Source organism: Diabrotica undecimpunctata, chromosome 4, assembly GCF_040954645.1.
Source record: "Diabrotica undecimpunctata isolate CICGRU chromosome 4, icDiaUnde3, whole genome shotgun sequence".
In the NCBI taxonomy this organism is placed as follows: domain Eukaryota; kingdom Metazoa; phylum Arthropoda; class Insecta; order Coleoptera; family Chrysomelidae; genus Diabrotica; species Diabrotica undecimpunctata.
In genome coordinates, this window is record NC_092806.1 from 62,585,989 (window position 1) to 62,605,728 (window position 19,740).

General features: G+C 34.0%; 2 protein-coding genes across 4 annotated transcripts in view; one reads left to right on the forward strand and one right to left on the reverse strand.

The window, feature by feature from the left end:
* The window catches only part of LOC140439581 (uncharacterized), a 345,093-nt gene that overhangs the window by 220,688 nt on the left and 104,665 nt on the right, over window positions 1-19,740 (forward strand). Inside the window, exon 1 of one of the 3 annotated variants that reach the window (XM_072529579.1) lies at window positions 5,276-5,741. The exons of the other annotated variants lie outside the window; for them this stretch is intronic. Coding sequence (XP_072385680.1) covers window positions 5,576-5,741 — 166 coding nt within the window. The 5' untranslated portion in view covers window positions 5,276-5,575. Of the gene's footprint in view, window positions 1-5,275; window positions 5,742-19,740 lie in introns of those variants that run through there. 3 annotated transcript variants of the gene reach the window in all.
* On the reverse strand, window positions 2,567-4,103 carry LOC140438255 (uncharacterized). The gene is made up of 2 exons (XM_072527950.1): window positions 3,967-4,103; window positions 2,567-3,133 (listed from the first exon to the last, which is right to left on the reverse strand). Exon 2 carries the CDS (start codon window positions 2,978-2,980, stop codon window positions 2,567-2,569), a length of 414 nt encoding a protein of 137 aa, XP_072384051.1. The 5' UTR covers window positions 2,981-3,133; window positions 3,967-4,103.

Genomic DNA, 19,740 nt, shown 5'->3' on the forward strand with positions numbered 1-19,740 from the left:
TTTAATCTGTGCCTTTTAAGAATTGCAAGGCAAAACAGACGTTGCTAAAGATCTAAAGGCGTGTTATTTGCAATTCTTAGAAAGCACAGATTAAAGCAAAAATCTAGATTTTAATTTTGTCAATAGAAATCTTTAGATTTCTACTTTCGTAATTTAAAATTTAAGTTTATTGACGTTTCTACTTCAGAAGTCATTCTCAAAATACAAAATAGATATTTTCCACAATGATGACAAAAGTACTTACATTTTCTGTCCTTTTTCTGTTTTTTCTTTTTTTCAATTACACAAATTACAGCGACCAATGGCTCTGAGCCTCCTCTCTGATGGTCCTTGTTCTGGTTCCAAACCACAGATTTCTTGCAACCTCAGCTTAATGGTCCGCAGTAAATTCATAAAAATAGATCTCTCTTTGACAGGCATTCACAAGGGACGAAGGGACATTGATAGCATCAGTAGAAATTCTTTACGTGAGGTTAAGAAACCAGGCTTATTACTATTGTAAATTATAAAAGCGTTTATAGCAGCCACATTTAACATGTTACAAAAAAAGTAACATTAGCTATCGTCGAATAGCACGAGCAGAATAATATTGAGCGCATAGTTTATCTACATACCATATCTACGCTCCCTTTTGTTTGGTTACATGACAAAATCATTTTTGCAAAAGTTTTTCAGATGTAGGGTCAATGTTATCTCCATAGTGTATAGTAGATATTAGTAGAACATTGCGATTTTTCTTTGGTATATAAGAAGTAACTGTTATTACATTAACAAATCAAAACATCGAGGATCCGATGGGCCGATCTGAATTTACAGTAAATTCCAAAGGGAGCTGTTTTTTGTTTTTGCTGATGGTTTCTAATAAAGTTAAATTATTTGATTTTAGGTTGTCTGCAAGCTCTATACTAGTGTACCAGTTATCTGTGTTTATATTTCTATTGGTGTCGTTTATATGCTGAAAAAGTCTTTTTACAACTGCTTTTGCACTGTTATCTATTTGGAAGGGCCCGTCTGGTTGTTTACCTACATACACTTCTAAGTGGCTGGTATAAAATAATTTGGTATCAGATATTGTGAAAATTTTAATTCCATACTTGTTCGGCTTGAAAGGGATATATTGTCTGAAGCTGCATTTTCCTTGAAATACTTCAAGTTTTTCATGTATTGTAACACATGAAGAATGAGAATAGTATTTTGATCTGATTTGAATTGAACTTATCCATCAGTTCTCTCAATAAAGCCAATTTGTCTAACTGAATTCGTTCTTGCCCAGTTCGAATATCATCAAATCCGACACATCTCATAAGAAAATAAAATCTCGTTTTATTTATAATAAGTCGAAATGCCGCTGCTATCAGTTCTCCAAAGATCTTTCAAGATCATATGATTGTTATCCCTGTTATTTTTTAGATTTTACATCATTTTTACTCCGGGTAATTGTAGAATAATATTAGCACTATACATTCTGAAGTTTTTCAGTGGACGATGTTTTTCCATTTTGTTATATTATCTTTTCCTACGAAATATGGATCACGGTAATAATTAATTCTCTATATTTTCATTAAACTCCTGCCCGCTGTCACCATCCTCTGATCTTTCTTCAATGTTGTCAACTTCACCTTGTTCATCGTCGTTATCATTATCATTTCATCGTCACTTAGGACTTACTCCATCAATTTTAACCATCTAGCTTGCTCTTTTTTGAAATTCTTATCTACAATAAGCAAAAAGAGACTATAAAAACTTTTAGACAGAATAATAACACGAGTACTTGCACCCAGTCTACAAAACCGTATACGTCAACAATTTTCTGCAGACACCACCTATACGAAACCCACTGTTTCAAGTACTAACACTAACTGACCACTAAATAGAAAGATAAGTACACGGACGGATCAATTCGTAACTGCCTACTCCTACTCCTTAAAGCTGCGTTGACATTTAAACGAGTTCGTATTCGATTAGCTGGAATACGATTGCTATCGAGTACTGGAACAGTTCTTCAAATTCGAGAACAGTTGGCATTTTATTTGAATTTCAACAGTGTGTCGAATTCGAGCTACTAAACACCATGAGTAAAATGGAAGCAACTTTAGTGGTTTGTGAAATAATAGGTCTAGAACTTAGAAAACTCATAAAAAAGAAAAACCGTAAAGTCTGGGTACATGACTGGATCCAAAGATGCGATACATTTGGAGCATCTACTACATTATGTTGTGAATTAAGAACTGAAGATTCAACAAGTTACAGAAATTTTTTAGGAATGGATGGAAATCAGTTTGAATATTTGCTAGAAAAAGTAGCACCTGCAATTAAAAAAAGTTCGCTTTGCCGAAAAAGTATTTCAGCAAGGTTAAAACTGGAAATAGTTTTACGGTTCTTTGCAACTGGTGATAGCTTTGGAAGCTTAAAATATATATTTAGAGTTCCCAAAAGTTCTATAAGTAAATTTTTTACGTTTGCGAAGTAATTTATAATGCGTTAGAGGAGTATATTAAAGTAAGTAAATTACACTAAGTACGTATAAAAACGCATCTATGTTATTGTTAACAAATATTTAATTCTGCTATTCGTCAAATAATAGGAATTCATGTAAGCTGGAATCACTTCTAGAAATATCTGAAATGTCACTTTGATTGTAATTTGAAAGTCTTGATGACGAACTTCCCAATGTTGACGTTTCCAGGTTGACGTTTACGGGATGTGTACTTGGTGGAGCTTGAAGTGCTTGTACTTTTATTTTATGTAATACGTGATGAATATTCATTTCAGCTTCTGCCGCCATCGGAGGTGGTAATTTTTTAAGCGTAGCTGCCACATATTCACCAAATATATCAAAGCTGTCCTTAGTAGGTGCCGTTTTTTTTCTGGTCGAAATATCGTCGAGTTTATCCAATGCATGAGTGATTGCCAACATTTTTCGTTTATAGCCTCCCGATGTTTGTTTTGGCATAGCAGCAGATGATGTTGGCTTTGCCATAGCAGTAGATGATGAAGTTTTTTGAGGCGCTTCTTGTTGGGTATCTTCGCTAAGTTCATCACAATTTTCAGTGGTTTGAGATGTTTCAGTATAATCATTTTGAGTTTGAGATTCTATTTGACATTCTTCCTCTTCATTTTGACGTGGACTATTCTGCAAAGAAAGATAATTCTAAGTTTTTTTAGATTCCAAACACTGAGGAAGAATGGCGAGTTATAGAACATGGTTTTAATACAAGATGGAATTTTCCAGAATGTGTAGGTGCCATAGATGGCAAACATATAGATATACAAGCTCCACCAAATAGTGGATCCGATTATTTCAATTATAAAAACCACTTTAGTATAATATTGTTAGCTGCAGTTGATTATGATTATTGTTTCCATTATATTGATATTGGGTCAAAAGGAAGAGCATCGGATGGTGGCGTATTTAGCAATAGTTCCTTGAAGCATGTCATCGAAAACGATTTATTGTCGCTTCCATAGATACTGTATTTCTTGCGGACGAAGCTTTCCCTCTTACTTCATTTATTGTGAAACCATACAGCAGAAGAAATTTAACTTTAGAACAGAAAATATGTAATTATAATAATTATATTGGCAAGTACTTTTAGGGTTTACAAGAAACCTATTCACTTGACATTAGAAAAAGCAACTAAGTTAGTGAAAGCTACTTGCATCTTACACAACTGGCTTCGTAAAACGTCCAAAAACTATATTTTTTCCGAATTGGTTGATCAAGAAAATCTGAAGAATTTTACTACAACACAAGGAAGCTGGCGAGATTATGTTAATCAAGGTCTACGTCACATAACAAGTTTACGTCCTTCCCGTCCTTCAAATGAAGCTATACAAGTACGTGAAAATTACTGTGCATATTTTAATGGAAATGGGGCAGTCCCGTGGCAGAACCAAATGATAAAATAGCATAACATATTGTTAGCGATTCAGTTATAAATAAATAATATTTAAAATATTACTTACTATTTCTAAATTTGATTCCGTTGGTCTTGACCGCACAAAAAGATGAAGACGATTGTGTAAAATAATAAAACACGGCACTTTCGGTTTATAAACTTTATCTTCTGCCGTACCAGATCTTTTAGATGATTCTATTTTTTTTAAGTTCTTGGTAATACGTAGAACGAAGATTTTTTATTTTATTGGTCACATTTTTGTGGTTGTGAGTTTGTCTCCCATTTCTTTGAATATATCTTTTAATGCGACGTCACGAGCATCTCTATCTTTATACGTTTTTAATGTTGTATTCCACAAACATGGATAAGTGCTATATAATTCAACAAATTTTACATTATCATCTGCCGTAAAACGCGACATACTGTTTGTACAATATTTTTAGGTTATAAATGCTGGTTCTACTCATAAAACTTGTTCTCTCATTCGAGCAACTAACCAACACGTCGTTTTTCTTACTGGCGTGCGTGTACGAATTCGTTTACTAGTATTCCAGCAACTCGGCTGTTTACATTCGTTCCAATTCGTATGCTACTTTAACTCGAATTCGAGTTCGAATTAATGTCAACGCAGCTTAAGATATGCGCTAATCCGTTTCCAGCCGATCTCCTGCACCGTGCGCGAGTACTGGATATTTAAGTAATAAAAGGGATCTACGGATTGGGGCAAATCTGGGGGTCTTCTTGATATTAATTTGGCAGTCAACACCAGCAAAACCAATAGTGAAGCGAAGATTAAAGAAAACATAGCAGAGAACACCCTAAGATTCTCTGTTCCCTAAGATAAACCAAGAGTAAACTCATCTACAGCAAATGTTATAAAAAAACTCATGTTAAATACGCATAAAAATAATAGTAGGTATATTTATTATAAGCAAATGTTACAAATTTGTTTAGAAACTTTGTGCATTGAACTGTACATTGTGAACATGGCATTGGAACTGTGTATTCAACATTTAATGTATGGTGAAGTTTGTAAGTTTTATAATAAATATTGAATAAATTTACAACTTATATTTCGTTGAATTTCATTGTATATTTCACCGTATATATATTTCACTGCGGGGCGACTTATCGAACACTCCGTAAAAGCATTTACAATTTATGTATATAGGAGCTCATTTTCCACAATTCCATTATTTTTATTATTATGTTAAACATTATGTTTCATTTGCAACCATATTTTGTATACAAGTGTGTTTCTGGTCACCTATTTGTCAAATCTAAGAACCGGATACACAGAACACAAAACCGTGACAAAACCCACACGTCATGTAAATGCGCTACCTGTGGGTGTTTAAGAAACTCCCGCTCTCACTCTCCCAACAGTCCCAACCGTTCATTTCTAAAATAACATTCTATTTTCTATTGGTTTTAGCTGGTTTTAGTTTTTAGTTTAGTATAGTAGCGTACACGTGCTGAGTCGAACTTTTTGCGAGTGGTGATGACCAGTTTGGTTTTCGATCTATTTTATTTCAGTAGTTTTAGTTTACTTTGACTAGTTTAATAGCAAGAATAGATGAAAAATAATCAGAACACATTTTATATTCTGCCGCTTTAATTCGAGATCTAATTTTCCTCAAGAAAATCTTAAAATACTTAATATAAATCTTAAAAACATGCGCAAAAAGATGTTACTTTTGTGGAAAACGATGAGGAAACACGATAGAAACGTTTTATATACAGTGTTTTTTGTTTATACTGTTTATGTAATGTTATTTTATGCAATTTTGGAACGTTTCAGTGCCGAAGATAGTGAATTATCAGACAAAATAATTATTAAAGGTAAGATGTTGATGTACCTTATTTAAATTTTTAAACTGTTCACTTATCATTAATACAGAAACTAAATATTTCTTTCGGTCTATGGACTGCTTTCTTTGCAAAGTCGTCCCAAGATTATAAATGGATTGTCTCTGGAACTTAGTTAATTTTATTCATTCATGTTAAGTATAACCTTAATAGAACTATTATTGAGATATGTGCTCCTGTGCCCCTGTGCTCCTCCCTTAATTATAATTCTTTTATTTTAAGTATAAACTTTCTTAAAGCGGATTACACTTCACTGTGGCATATTCCCAAACATAAAAATATTCCATTTAGCACTTTTATTATTGGGAATGAGCCATAATTTTACTTTAAAATAAATTTATTTTGACGTTTCGGTTTCCATTTCGGAAATCGTTCTCAATACACAAAACATTTTAATAAATTAATCAAATTTTATTTTTGCTACTTGGTCAAAAAATATCTTCTAATATTTAATTTTATCTGACTCATTCATAGTGAAAATTCGGACATATTATCTATACATTTTAAAGTAAATGACTTTAAAATGATATTGCCAATATTTTTTAAGTTGCGTTCCTGATACGACTTCACTGTAAGATAGTTAATTCGATTACACGATCTACTTTAACTTAAGAATATCTGTCAAAAAAATCATAGCATGTGATTTGCCTTTAAAACGACATGATCCCATAGTAAATCGTGAGAAAAAAAACACAAAAACCTGATGATATTATCCCGATATTGTAAGTATATTTGGTATTACAATTTAGTGTACTCTTAATATTAACATCAAACTCTGATTTTATATGTATTTGAAAACATAAATAATGATGTATCCTCGATATAGTATTGACTTGCTTCTATGTAATAGTAACACATCTGTGTCTTTGATGACTATACTTAATTCTTCCCATTGAACTCGATGTTCCCGAGATCTAGGTATCAAATTCTCTCTTTTTGATATAAGATTGATGTTCACTTATTTAATGATCTTGATGTTTCACCTAAATAAAAATGTTCGTATTCACAAGGTATTGGATAAATATAATTTTTTGTCCTTTCTTGTCCATTAAGTTTAGTTTTAGATAAAGTATGTTTTTAATTTGTTTGTTGTTTTGAATGTTGTTGAAATGTTGAGTTTATTTCCTATCGTTGTGAGTGTTTCCGATGATCCTTTTATATATGGTTTTGTTATTTTCGACATGTATCGACCACATGCATCTGTACTTTCATCCACAATTACGTAAAAGCTTAAAGAAACAATTTCATCAATTACTCCGTCTTACAATGCATTCACATTGCCCTTTTTCTTTTTCAGATGTCTTTAAAGTTACCATCATCATTATCATCATCAACCTGTATGCGTCCATTGCTGGGCATAGGCGCGTAGGTCTCCCTTAGCTCTTTCCACCTGTCTCTTTCTTGTGCGGCTTGCATCCAATTATTGCTAACACGCTTCAGGTCGTCAGTGTCAGTCCATCTAGTTGGTAGGCGTCCTCTGCTACGTATTGCTTCTTTCGTTGGTTTTCACTCTAAATACGTTTTGTCCATCGGTTATCTGATAATCTGGCGACGTGTCGTGCCCAATTCGATTTTAACGACGCGATTTTTTCGATAGAGTCTGTTGTTTTTGTTCTACGACGTATTTCTTCGTTTGGGATTCGGTCTCTCAGAGAGACACCCAACATCTGGCGTTCCATAGCCCTCTGAGTCACGCGAATCTTATTAACTACCTTTTTTATGAGTGTTCATGTTTCGGCTCCATAAATGAGTACAGGTAACACACATTGGTCAAAGATTTTCCTTTTGAGTCATATGGGTAGCTCCGATTTTAATACAATAGATTAATTTACCAAATGCTGCCCAGGCTAATCATATGCGACGTGGAAGCTCACATGTCTGGTTATCTCTGCCCAACCGAGTTTCATGTACTAGGTACTTATACGATGTCTTCTTCTTCTGGTTCCTATCCGTTTCGGATGTTGGAAATCATATTGGCAATCATGACCTTGCTCGCTGCGGCTCGAAACAGCTCCGTTGAGGTTTTCTTAAACCATGTTCTTAAATTCCGCAGCCATGATATTCTCCTTCTACCGGGTCCTCGCTTACCTTTGACTTTACCTTGCAATATAGACTGCAGCAGGGAGTAACGGTGCTGATTTCTCATAACGTGTCCCAGATATTGCAATTTTATGCGTTTGATCGTAAACACAATCTCTGGTTCCTTCTTCATTTTTTCTAGAACTTCCTTGTTCGTGATCCTTGCTGTCCATGATATTCTCAGCATTCTTCTATAAAACCACATCTCAAATGCTTCAAGTTTTTTAATAGTGGTGTCTGTAAGCGTCCATGCCTCCGCCCCGTACAACAACACAGAGAAAACATAGCATCTCAAATGTCTCATTTTTGTATCCAGGGATATGTTGTGACTTTTGAAGATGGCGCTCATTTTGTTAAAGACCGTTCTTGCCTTTCCTATGCGGCACTTTATTTCCTGTACATTGCTCCACTGTTCGTTTATAATAGTTCTCAGGTAGCAATACTGTTTTACTCGCTCTATCTGCGTCCCATTAATGTACAGATGAGCCCCATTTATATTCTCCTTGCTGACAATCATTTGTTTGGTTTTGTGGGTATTAATGTTTAGTCCGTACTGTTGACTGTACTCGTTTATTCTATCCATTAGCCTCTGAAGTCCCTCTAAACTATCTGCTATCACCATGGTGTCGTCGGCATATCTAACATTGTTCACTCTTTCACCATTTAGAAGGATGCCTTCGTCTATTTCGTAAAGAGCCTCGTTAAAAATTTTTTCTGAGTACATATTAAATATCAACGGCGATAGAATACATCCCTGTCTAACTCCGCGTAGTATTTTTATGTGATCTGTTTCTTCTCCGTTAATTTTCATGTATGCGGTCTGATTCCAGTATAGTTCTGAAATTATTCTGAGGTCTTTGTCATCCAGGTCTGCTTCTTTTAAAATGTTTATCATCTTTTGATGTTGAACTCTGTCAAATGCCTTTTCATAGTCGATCAAGCACGCGTATACGTCGCAGTTAACGTCCCTGCATCTTTGAATCAGTACCTGTACTCCGAAAAGTGCCTCTCTGGTACCCACTGCGTTAATGAAGCCGAACTGTCTGTCTGATATTTGTTCCTCGCACTTCTTATAAATTCTTCCATGGATGACTCTAAGAAACAGTTTCAACATGTGGCTCATTAGGCTGATTGTTCGATATTCTTCGCACTTTTTAGCCCCCTGTTTTTTAGGTATCGCTATGAATTCTGATTCTAGCCATTTATCAGGGATGATTCCTGTATCGTATATTTTATTGAAGACAGCCGTGATCCAATTTATTCCTTCATCCTCCAAGAGTTTTAAAAATTCAGCTTCGATATTATCAGGCCCTACAGCTTTTCTGCTTTTCATCCGTTTTATTGCTTCTTCTACCTCGGATTTAAGTATGTCCGGGCCCGTCATCCTCTCTGAAAATGGATGCCTATAATCCGTTCTTTGATCTTGAAAAAGTGTCTCCAAATATATTCTCCGTTTGTCCTTCATCTCTTGGGTGTCAATGATTAATTTTCCATTGGTGTCTATGAGTTTCATTTGTGTTCTCTTTTTAAAAGTACCCGTTATTTCTTTTACCTTTTTGTGTACATTAAAATTGTCATGCTTCGCTTGTAGTCTTTCTATTTCTTTACATTTCTCTACAGCTTCTTTTTCTTTAGCTTCTCTTATTTTTCTTCTGATGTAACCCTGCATTTTTTTGTATTCATCTTTATTTCCTTTAATTAACCTTCTGCGTTCCATTAAGTGAAGGATTTCTGGAGTCATCCAAGATTTCTTCTTTGTTTCTTTGTTTGGTTTTAGCAGATCTTGTTTAGTTTTCTTAATTATTTCTTCGAATTGATTGATTTCTCGTTGGATGTTATTTTCTTCTTTTAGTTGCTTAACTTGATTGTTAATATATTCCCCCACTTGCTTTTTAACTTCCGGATGTTGCAGGGCTGTCATGTCGTAGTTAGGTCTAGACTTTTTCTTTATTGTCTTCAGTCTCACATCCATGACTCCCACTAAAGGTATGTGGTCAGATTCAATGTCCGCTCCTGGATATGTTTTGACAGATTTAAAACTGTTTCTGAATCTTCTATTTACCAATATATAATCTATCTGGTTTCTAATTACGTTATGGGGTTTATCTGCTGGTGCCTTCCATGTATACAATCTCCTCGGTGGTAGTTTATAAAATGTGTTTAGAACCACTAGCTTGTTATCTTCTGCGAATATTTCTAATCTGTCACCTCTTTCGTTTCTTTGTCCTAACCCAAAAGGTCCGATTAGAGACGTTTTCCGTTCGGCCCCAAGTTTTGCATTGAAATCCCCCATTATGATGCTGACTTCGTGTTTAGGTATTCGTTCTAATATATCCTCTATGCTTTGGTAGAGAGTCTCTACTTCCTCGTCGTCTTTATCTGCAGTGGGAGCGTATATTTGTATTATGTTTACATTCACTGGATTGGCTCTTATTTGCAGTAGTATTACTCTGTTGGACACTGGGACAAAATTTAAAATACATCTACTAATTTTTCTCGTTATTATCACACCAACTCCATGCTCTAGTTTTCCATCTAGTGATCCTGAGTAGAATATTCTGTGATCTTTTTTGTCAATGCTTCCTGTCCCGGGCCATCTCATCTCGCTTATTCCCATTATGTCAATGGTCATTCTTTCCATTTCCTGAATGGCATTGTCTATTTTTCCACTCCTTGCCATAGTTTTCACATTCCATGTGCAAATTTTTAAATATTGTGGTTTTGCTGCTTTTTCTTTTTCATAGGTACTATACTATCACTATACGATGTAGTCTGCACAATATCACTTCCATTGACAGCAATATTTCGATTTAGCACCAGATTAGTGATTATTTGCATCTTGTTCATATTAATCTTTAGTCTGACCTCCAAGGAAGCGTGATACAATTTTTCAAACATTTTTATTGCATCAACCATACGATCGGCTATAAGGACGATGTCATCTGCAAATCTCAAATGACTGAGCTTCATTCAAATCTCCATTTATGTTAATACCATGGTCGTTCAGATGTGCATTCTTACAAGTATGTTCTAAAATCTTCGTGAATAGTTTTGGAGAGACTGTGTCTCCTTGCCGTACTCCTCGCTATATACAGAATTTATTTGTTTCTTGTTCAGGTAGTCTTACGCTAGCTGTGGCATTTTGGTAGGTATATTTAATTATGTTAGTGTAGCGATGGTCTACGGAATTCTGTCAATGCTTTTAACATTTTCTGATGGCTTATGGTGTCGAATGCTTTTTCGTAGTCGACAAAAATATTAGTGCCAATGGTTTGTTGTATTCTGCAGACTTCTCTATTAGGCTCTTTATCACTACTAAGTGGTCGTTAGTGCTCTATCCCGATCTAAATCCAGCTTGTTCTCTAGGCTGATAGAAGTCTAATTTAGCGTCCAGTCTTTTTTTGATAATTTTTGTGAAAAGTTTATATATGTGTGAAAGCAAACTGATAGGACGGTAGTTTTTTTAATCTGTTATGTCTCCTTGCTTGTGTAACAAAATAATGAGCGCATTATTCCATTGAGAAGGAGTTCTTCCTTGGTAGATGCGTTCGGTGAAAAGCTTGGCCAAAGCCTTGATAATTTTATTTCTACCTAGTTTGATCGCTTCGATCACTACTTCATCATCGCCAGGGGATTTGTTATTTTTCATTTCTAAAAGTGCCGTTTTGATATCGTATGGAGTTAATTCTGGCATTAATTCTGATCCCTGGTTTGTAATTTTGGACAGGGGCTGATCTTGCCTTTCGTCGGTGCTCTCATACATTTCGCGATAAAAGGATTCGACAATTTCAAGGATTTTGGTTCTATCAGTAGTAATGTTTCCATCTTTGATTTTTATTTTGTACATATTTTTGTTGCCTATGTTGTTCGTATTTCGCCTCAAAACTTTTAAACTTTTGTTTTCTTAAATTATTTTAGTTATTTCTCTTGTACTGTTTTCTCTTACCTCTTTTCGGATTGACCGGTGGATATCTTTATTTAATGTCTTCATTGTTATGTAGTTGGAGCCGTATTTTTCCGTCAGCTGTCTTCTTTTACCTATTAGTTCTTTGGTCAGAACGGTCGGGCAGCACTCCCTTTCCGTTTATTTTAGAGCCTTCATTATGCCATCATTTGATTGATCTACATCTTCTATTTCGTCTTGCAAGTCTTGTATATGTCTGGTTAGTGTATCTTTATACAGGTCGTTGTTTTCTGGGGGAATCCATTTCTTTTCTCTTGTTTTTGGGATCTTATTTGTTCTTTCCAATTTGACATTTAATAGTATCTTAGATCGGATTAATCTGTGGTCGCTTCCTGTTGAAAATTTGTTGAGTACTTCGATGTCTTTGATTATTTCTTTTCTGTTTGTTGATATGATATAATCTATTTCATTTTTGACACTGCCGTCTGGTCTGATCCATGTCCATTTACGTTTAGGCTTTTTATCGAAAAAAAGAGTTCATCATGAATAAATTTTCCTGTTGTAATACATTTCTTTCGCCATAGCCATACTTGCCCATTGCTACTTCTGCATCATCTTGTTTAAACCCCATTTTCGCATTAAAGTCGCCCATAATTATTGTGTAATATGCTGGTGTGGCATGTAATGCAGTTTCTAAGTCATCATAAAATTTTTCAATTTCTTCATCCGAGTGGGTAGTCGTTGGGGCATAAGTCTGGATTACCTTAAGGTTATATCTTACATTTAGTTTGAAGATGAGATATACAATCCTGGGCTTATGCTGATAATTTCAACTATATTTTGTGTGTGCTTTCTATGTATAATGAATCCTACTCCACCACTTGAAGTGTCTTCTTCACCTCTTAAATGAAATATGTGTCCTAATTTAAGAGTAATTTGGGCTTCTCCTATTCGTCTTATTTCACTGAGGCCGATGATGTATCATTTTATGTGTTTTAGCTCTTCCTCCAGTTCCATCATCTTCTGGTCTGATGTAAGAGTTCTAATATTGTATGAAGTAATATGCATTTGTCGCTTATTGTAGTAGCCTGATTTTTTCTGGGGATTCTTAGCACCCTCTGCTCCAAACTTGTTCCAACCGCTACCTTGGTTGGGGGTGTTGGAGCCGCCAAAGACTGATGGCCGTTCAGTAGTTTCGTCTTTTATGGAAAATAACTTTTGGGGTTTTAAGCCATTAAAACGCCAAGCTTGGCTAGTGCGTGTTGGCGAGTTGGTGTGGATGTGAGGGGAGGAAAGGGTGGAAATGGAAATGATTTGGGTTTGGACATGGTTTACCCGGGGATGGGGGGCTGGGGAAATCCATGAGCTCGTGTGAGCAGGTGTGCTATTCCTGAAGTAGATTTATCCCCTGCCGGGATCGCAGAGAAGTATCCACCCGCTACCCATTAAGGTTAGCATATCCATTTTATAATGTTCAGACCAACAGTATAATTTATTGCTAAATTATTACGGAAAGAAAAAATTTATTGCTGTAGCCGTTTGCAAGAAACAAAGGGTATGCTAACTTTACGATAAATCTAACATATTTTATTACTAATTAATTGCTGTTGATTGGTATATTAACCAATCTCCAAAAACGACCCCATCGTCCGCTAGCTCAAAACTCACCCCCGGAAAACCGAGATATCGGTCAAAAGGCAGACCACAAGGAATGGATTGCTAATTTATTGTCGAATGGTTTACACTAAAAAACAATTTATTGGTGCAACCGTTTCCGGGAAATAATGATTATGCTAACTTTACGGTAAATCTAGCATAGCCATAGCTATATCTTTTGCAAGGAAAAGGGGTACATTGCCCATCTTGACGGCATATTTTATTGCTAATTAATTGCTGTTGATTGATATATTCACCAATCTTCAAAAACTAAGGTAAAAACTCTCTAAAAACGGTGAACCGCAAGGAATTGATTGCTAATTTATTGCCGAAGGGTGATTTTTAGCAAGAAGTTAGCATAGTCATTATTTCTCAGAAACGGTTATAGCAATATACTGCAATATACTACAATAAATAAGCAATTAATTCCTTGCGGTTCACTTTTCTGGTTTCATCGTTTTTGGCCGATATCTTGATTTTTCCAGGGATTAGTTTTGGACTAGGGGATGATGTGGTAACTTTTGGGGATTGGTTAGTATACCAATCAACAGCAATTAATTAACAATAAAATATATCGCCAATATGAACACTGTACCCTTTTCCTTGTCGAGATATAGCTATGGCTATGATTTTACCGTAAAGTTAGCATACCCACTGTTTCTCGTAAATGGCTACAGGAATATTTTTTCTTTCCGTAATAAATTAGCAATAAATTATGTGCGAATTGTAGTGAATAAAGTATGTTTTGAATTTGGCCATATAAAATGGATATGCTAACTTTAGAGACATCTTTTTTATTGTTGTCTCGTTAGGAATATTGAAGTTACAATATGGGCGGCTGAATAGGTCCTAATGCAATATGTTTTAGCTTCAACTTAGGAGTCGCAGTTTTTAAATGTTGGTCGGCTTGAAACTTCTTCTCATAGAAAATCTGTGGAAGAAAAAAGATGATCAACCACCAAAAAGAAATCAATGTTTATAGAAGGAGCACAGAACAAATGCGGAATTGTCTACAATTTGATGAATTTTGGTATTTTGGTCTTTCTCTGTATGTCCGTCTTTATACAAGTAAAAGCAAATTTGTCCAATTAAAATACTCTTTCCTGACAAATTTATGTTGTGAGACACAATGCTTTTGTTTGTAAGGTTCTCATTTAAGAAATGAAATGTGAAAATTAATGATTTTGGAACAGGCCTTGCTTTGTCTTTGTCTTTACTTAGCTTTAACTCGGAAAAATACTTCCCGCTATATAAGAGACCTGATATATAATCCCGCTTCCCGCTTGCTAGTCGGGATTTTGTACTAGATTTGGAACAAATGATCGTTCTGGCTTTTGTAGATTTCCATAAAGCCTTTGACACGGTAAATTTGACAAAATCCCGGAAGCACTACAAGCATACCGCATTGACTACCGATATACAAGGTTAATTTACAATACATACAAGAACGCAACTATGTCGGTGAAACTGTTTACCGCAGTGCAAGAATATGCTCGTAAAAAACTTAACTGGGAAGAGATACGCCTGAACATTGACGGTAGAAGATTTAAAAATTTGAAATTCACAGACGACATACTTTATCGGACAACCTCAAGGAGATATTTACAATGCTGCATGAACTTCAGTCTAGTGTGTGTCTTGTTTTTAAATTTAAGTTCACTAACACTTGTAGAACTTCTTCCTGTGACTTGGGTAATGATGGTGTGGATTTTGGTCTTAGATATTTCTTCAAACGCAAGAAATGTCTTTCGTCGTCAGCGGTAAATTGCTGAAATTTTCCTTCCTCAATTTCTTGTGGACAATCTTTAAAGGTCTTTCACATATATCTTCTACAGCTTTCCTCTTTGTAGAATTACTAAAAATTTGGCGGTCAACGTGGATATCTGGAGCATGAATATGCTCCACCGATGTTTTTTTCAAGAATAACGTAATTTTCATCACCTTCATTTGTGTACACTTTTTGTTGACACCCTTTTTTGATGCACCGCCATCTAACTTTTACATCTTTGGAGACAAGGGCCTTTGAATATTTATATTCATTAATTATTAATAAAAGTTCTCCCCTTTGATTAAACATAGTGGTTGGATTCGCCATTTAAAAGTTACGCACTAACGGACAAAACTATAATAATACTTGCAACTAAAGTGAATAACTGAAAATATTTATATTCTTACTTTCAACTATAATCAAATTTGGAATTTCCAATCATTAAGACTTAATCCCCAAATTTCTCGGCGATGGGGCAACAGGTACTTGGGATTAATGGGCCCAAGTGGTTCGTGGGCAGTTAGATATCGCCGATATAAATTTATTATATACCAAACTCTTCAAAAACATTACAACGTTTACTTTAAACAAATGTTTTGCAGAAAACTAACATAATAATAATTAGACCTTACGAACAGGTAGATACCTACGACTACTCCAATAAAATATTTTTTCTTGGAAAACCCATAATTATTAAATTCAGGTAGTAATAGGAAAGACCAGGTAGATAATCAGCGATAGATAATGAGCTTGTTCATATCCAAGTTATAAAATTTCAACTACGGACGGAAAATTTTAAACTTTTATATAATTTATTTTTAAAATATGCTAAATAAATCGCATTTAAATTATTATTGTGTTCAACTTTAAATGCAAATTACAAATAATGTGCTTAACAAAATAGACAAAAACAAAAACTCTAGATTTTTCATGACTAGTGTTGCCCAAAATCAGTCTTGGTCTTGCAGTCTTGGTCTTGTTCTTGCGTTTTTGCAAGACCAAGACCAAGACCAAGACCGCCTAATTTTAGCAAGACCAAGACCAAGACTGACCATGCAAGATTTAAGCAAGAACAAGACTAAGCCTGCGAGACTCTTGCGTCTTGCAGTTAGGACTGAGTGTGGTTTTAGCGAGTATAGTAGTTCGGGTATATGCTTAAAGACTCTATGAGATGCAAAAAATATGTAATAAAATTTGAAAAACTGGACTTATGCGAATTACAAACAATACCATAAACATACATACCGAATTAAAATATTCATTAAAAAAAACACATTTGACACGTGCTCAGAGGTCATAATTACAATGTAAAAATAAAATATTTTGTACATTTTCCAGCAGACTTCTTCGCTCTGAAATTAATTGTACATATTTTGAGAATAGCCGCTCTCTAATCATAAAAATAATCTTCTTGCATTGCGACGCCGACAGTAATATCGTATCAATATTTTTTAAAATATGTCACCGTAGCTAGTCAGGAGTAATCTAAATAAACAAATCTTATCGGCCTAAGGTTATTAATTGTTTCTACTGAGTGTGCGATGAGATCATTCGGTTAAAGAAAATTTGCTGAAAAAGTCAAAAGTAACGGGACAAATTAATAACAGATAATGTCGCCTACCATCTAAACAAAATACTGAAGTAACGATATATAATTCTGGGTTTGTTATTAGATACTTAGGGTATTGGATAGTAACGAACATAAATTATAGTAGTATAGTAGTTACTTTTTCAACATCACTTAACTTCATTCCCAATTGAGCTTTCCTTTGAGTCTAATGTAATAATTGTTTTTCATCTAATCCTTGTTGTTCCCGGAGTGACAAGTTTACAATTTGACATGAGGGACAAAGATTCAAATAGTTCTAGTCGGAGTAATGAGCGTTGGAGTTATAGATCTGAAAGCCCTAAAAGTAAATTTGATGAATTTTTCGAAATAATTTATGCATCCCAAATTGTTTTGTGTAAATTGTGCCTACATAGGAAGGTTGAAATGAAAATGAACACCAGAAACACGTCAGGTTTAAGGAAGCATCTAATATCTTTTCACAAAAAGGAATTACAAATATTTCTTCCTGAAAAACCAAAATTCGGTGGAGATATTACAAGCTTTTTAATAACCGCTAGAAAAAGTGGAGATGTAAAAAATATACTTATTACCTTAATACCAATTACATATATTATCTACCTACTATTTTAGTTTGGTAAATGAATGTATTTATTAAGTAGGTATCTCCTTAATTTAAAACAACTTCTTTTGATTATCATTGCTTTTTTACCTATTCTTTATTTTTTCTTTATTCTTTATTTTTTCTTTATTCTTTATTTTTTTATTTAACTTGTAACCGTTTCAAAAGATTTAAAAGAAACTCATTATATATTTCGATTATATTTTTTTTTAATAAAACTAATAGCCCCATCTATCTGTCAAGTACCTACCTGTAGCCGACTCAAGGATTCTTCTGTAATTCCCAAATATATCCGGTAGATGAGCATATTTTTCAACTTGTCACTCACGCCCAATTTCCAGATTCAGGCGCCATGACAGCGCTTCGCTCTTTTCTGTTCGGACCGTCCAACCGTTAAGACGTGTTTCCAAAGTTGGTCTCAATTCAGAGGTGAGCAAATAAATCCTTTTCTTGCCCATATTTCAGAGAGATATTTATTTTTTTAGACCCTTATTGGAGAGGCTATAATGCTGATATTATATTTCTAATACTCGTCGCAAGATAGTATTGCTATGGAGTTATTCCAGATCATGGCCCAGTAGCAGTATCTTTTTTTGGAATCCCTAACCCCTCTTATCTAGGATGGTGGTGATTTTATATAGTACGTAGCTGAATCAATGGTTTATTTGGTGACTTATTAAACAAGAAGAGAAACAGAGCAGATTAAGGTTGTACCAATTTTTATTATACCTACTTTCAAGACAACAGAAATGATTATGAACTCAAAAAAAATGAAAATATAGTGAAGTGTTCTAATTTAATTTAAAGGTTTATTTTCTTCATTGTTGCTAGTTGATAAATAACTATATTATTTTCAATGTAAACAAATTTCGAAATTTGGGGTTAATATATATATATATATATATATATATATATATATATATATATATATATATATATATATATATATATATATATATACATTCATTTTCTTTATAACCAATTCTTAATTTAATACGATACAAAGATTTTTTGTTTATGATAATGTTAACATAAAATAATATTTTGGAATCCCTTTGGGATGACGTAACTTTTAATGTTTTCTTTTTGTTCATTACTAAGAAATAATAAAGAATAGTTTTCTTGTAAACTTTCAATAAATCTTAATTTTTTTTCTCTTCCCCTTCGAGGATAAACCAGGGGTGGCGTCCAATAATAAATTATAACTTCATATTATCTAATTGTGCTTGGATTTAAAATACGATATAGTTTCTATATGTTTATGAAAACCCCGCCCAATTCTCTTCCGACAGTGAGCGATTCAGGCCTTGTAATATTATTGTAACACGGCAAGTGTTACAAAAATGGCGCCGCCAACGTGTGGCATGTATTAGATTTGCTCCATTTGTACCTTCGTTACAAAATGTCGCCCAGCGTGTGGGGCTTTTGAATATTCCTGTATCTTCAGTTTTTTTTCAATATTATTAGTTGTTTTGTACCCCCCTGTATATGTGGTTAATTAAGTCTGTATGTTTTGAACCATTTTTTTTGGTTAAATTGTGTATTTGTTTTATCCAATTTTTCATTAAATCAACACTGCTACTATTTTAGATTTTTTTGCAAAGCATTTATATGTATTCGTTTTTAGTCTTCGTAAAATTACGTAGAAATATTTCCGTCTACTTTCTGAGATCAAAATAAAACGTATTTGGAATGATGTGATGTAAACATTCACTGCTTAATTTCTTTTTGTCGGTATTCTTAATGCGAACGATATTAATTTATGTATTTACAGACTCGTCTAAAATAAACATTCCATGTTAGAGAAATGAATTTTGTTTATGTCCATATTTCGAAGTGTTTAGCTTGAATTTATTCCGGCTAATATGTTCAAGCATTTTATATAGTCCTCAATTCATTTTCTTTGCAGTTCAGTTTTATTTTGTTTATAAGAACCATAATAATTATATTCCTCAATGTGTTTATTTTAAATGAACGAAATGGCTTTTAGCGTTTGTTATTTGAAAAATCAATTAAGTGAATTTTATTTCTTGACCTTGATTAATGTTTTTTATTTGTGGCAAACAGCCGGGAATTATACCTATATACAGGCTGTCCCGACCTACGTAATTTTAAAATGTGTTATCTGGTTTCGTGCAGAATAATTACGCGAAATATTTTTTTGCGAGGATTTAAGTTGAGTTCTTTGATCTTGGATGTTTTTAATATGTTTAGTCTGTCATCTGTTAAATTTTCTTTTTAATTTGTCTTTCGTTTATTTTAAAAATTTATTTTTTCATAGTTTAACTTTTTCGTACTTTGAAAAGAAAATTTTATTTCCTGAAAAGGAAAATGCTTTCTATATTTTACAGTCCATTGTTCTTTTGTTTTGAATGT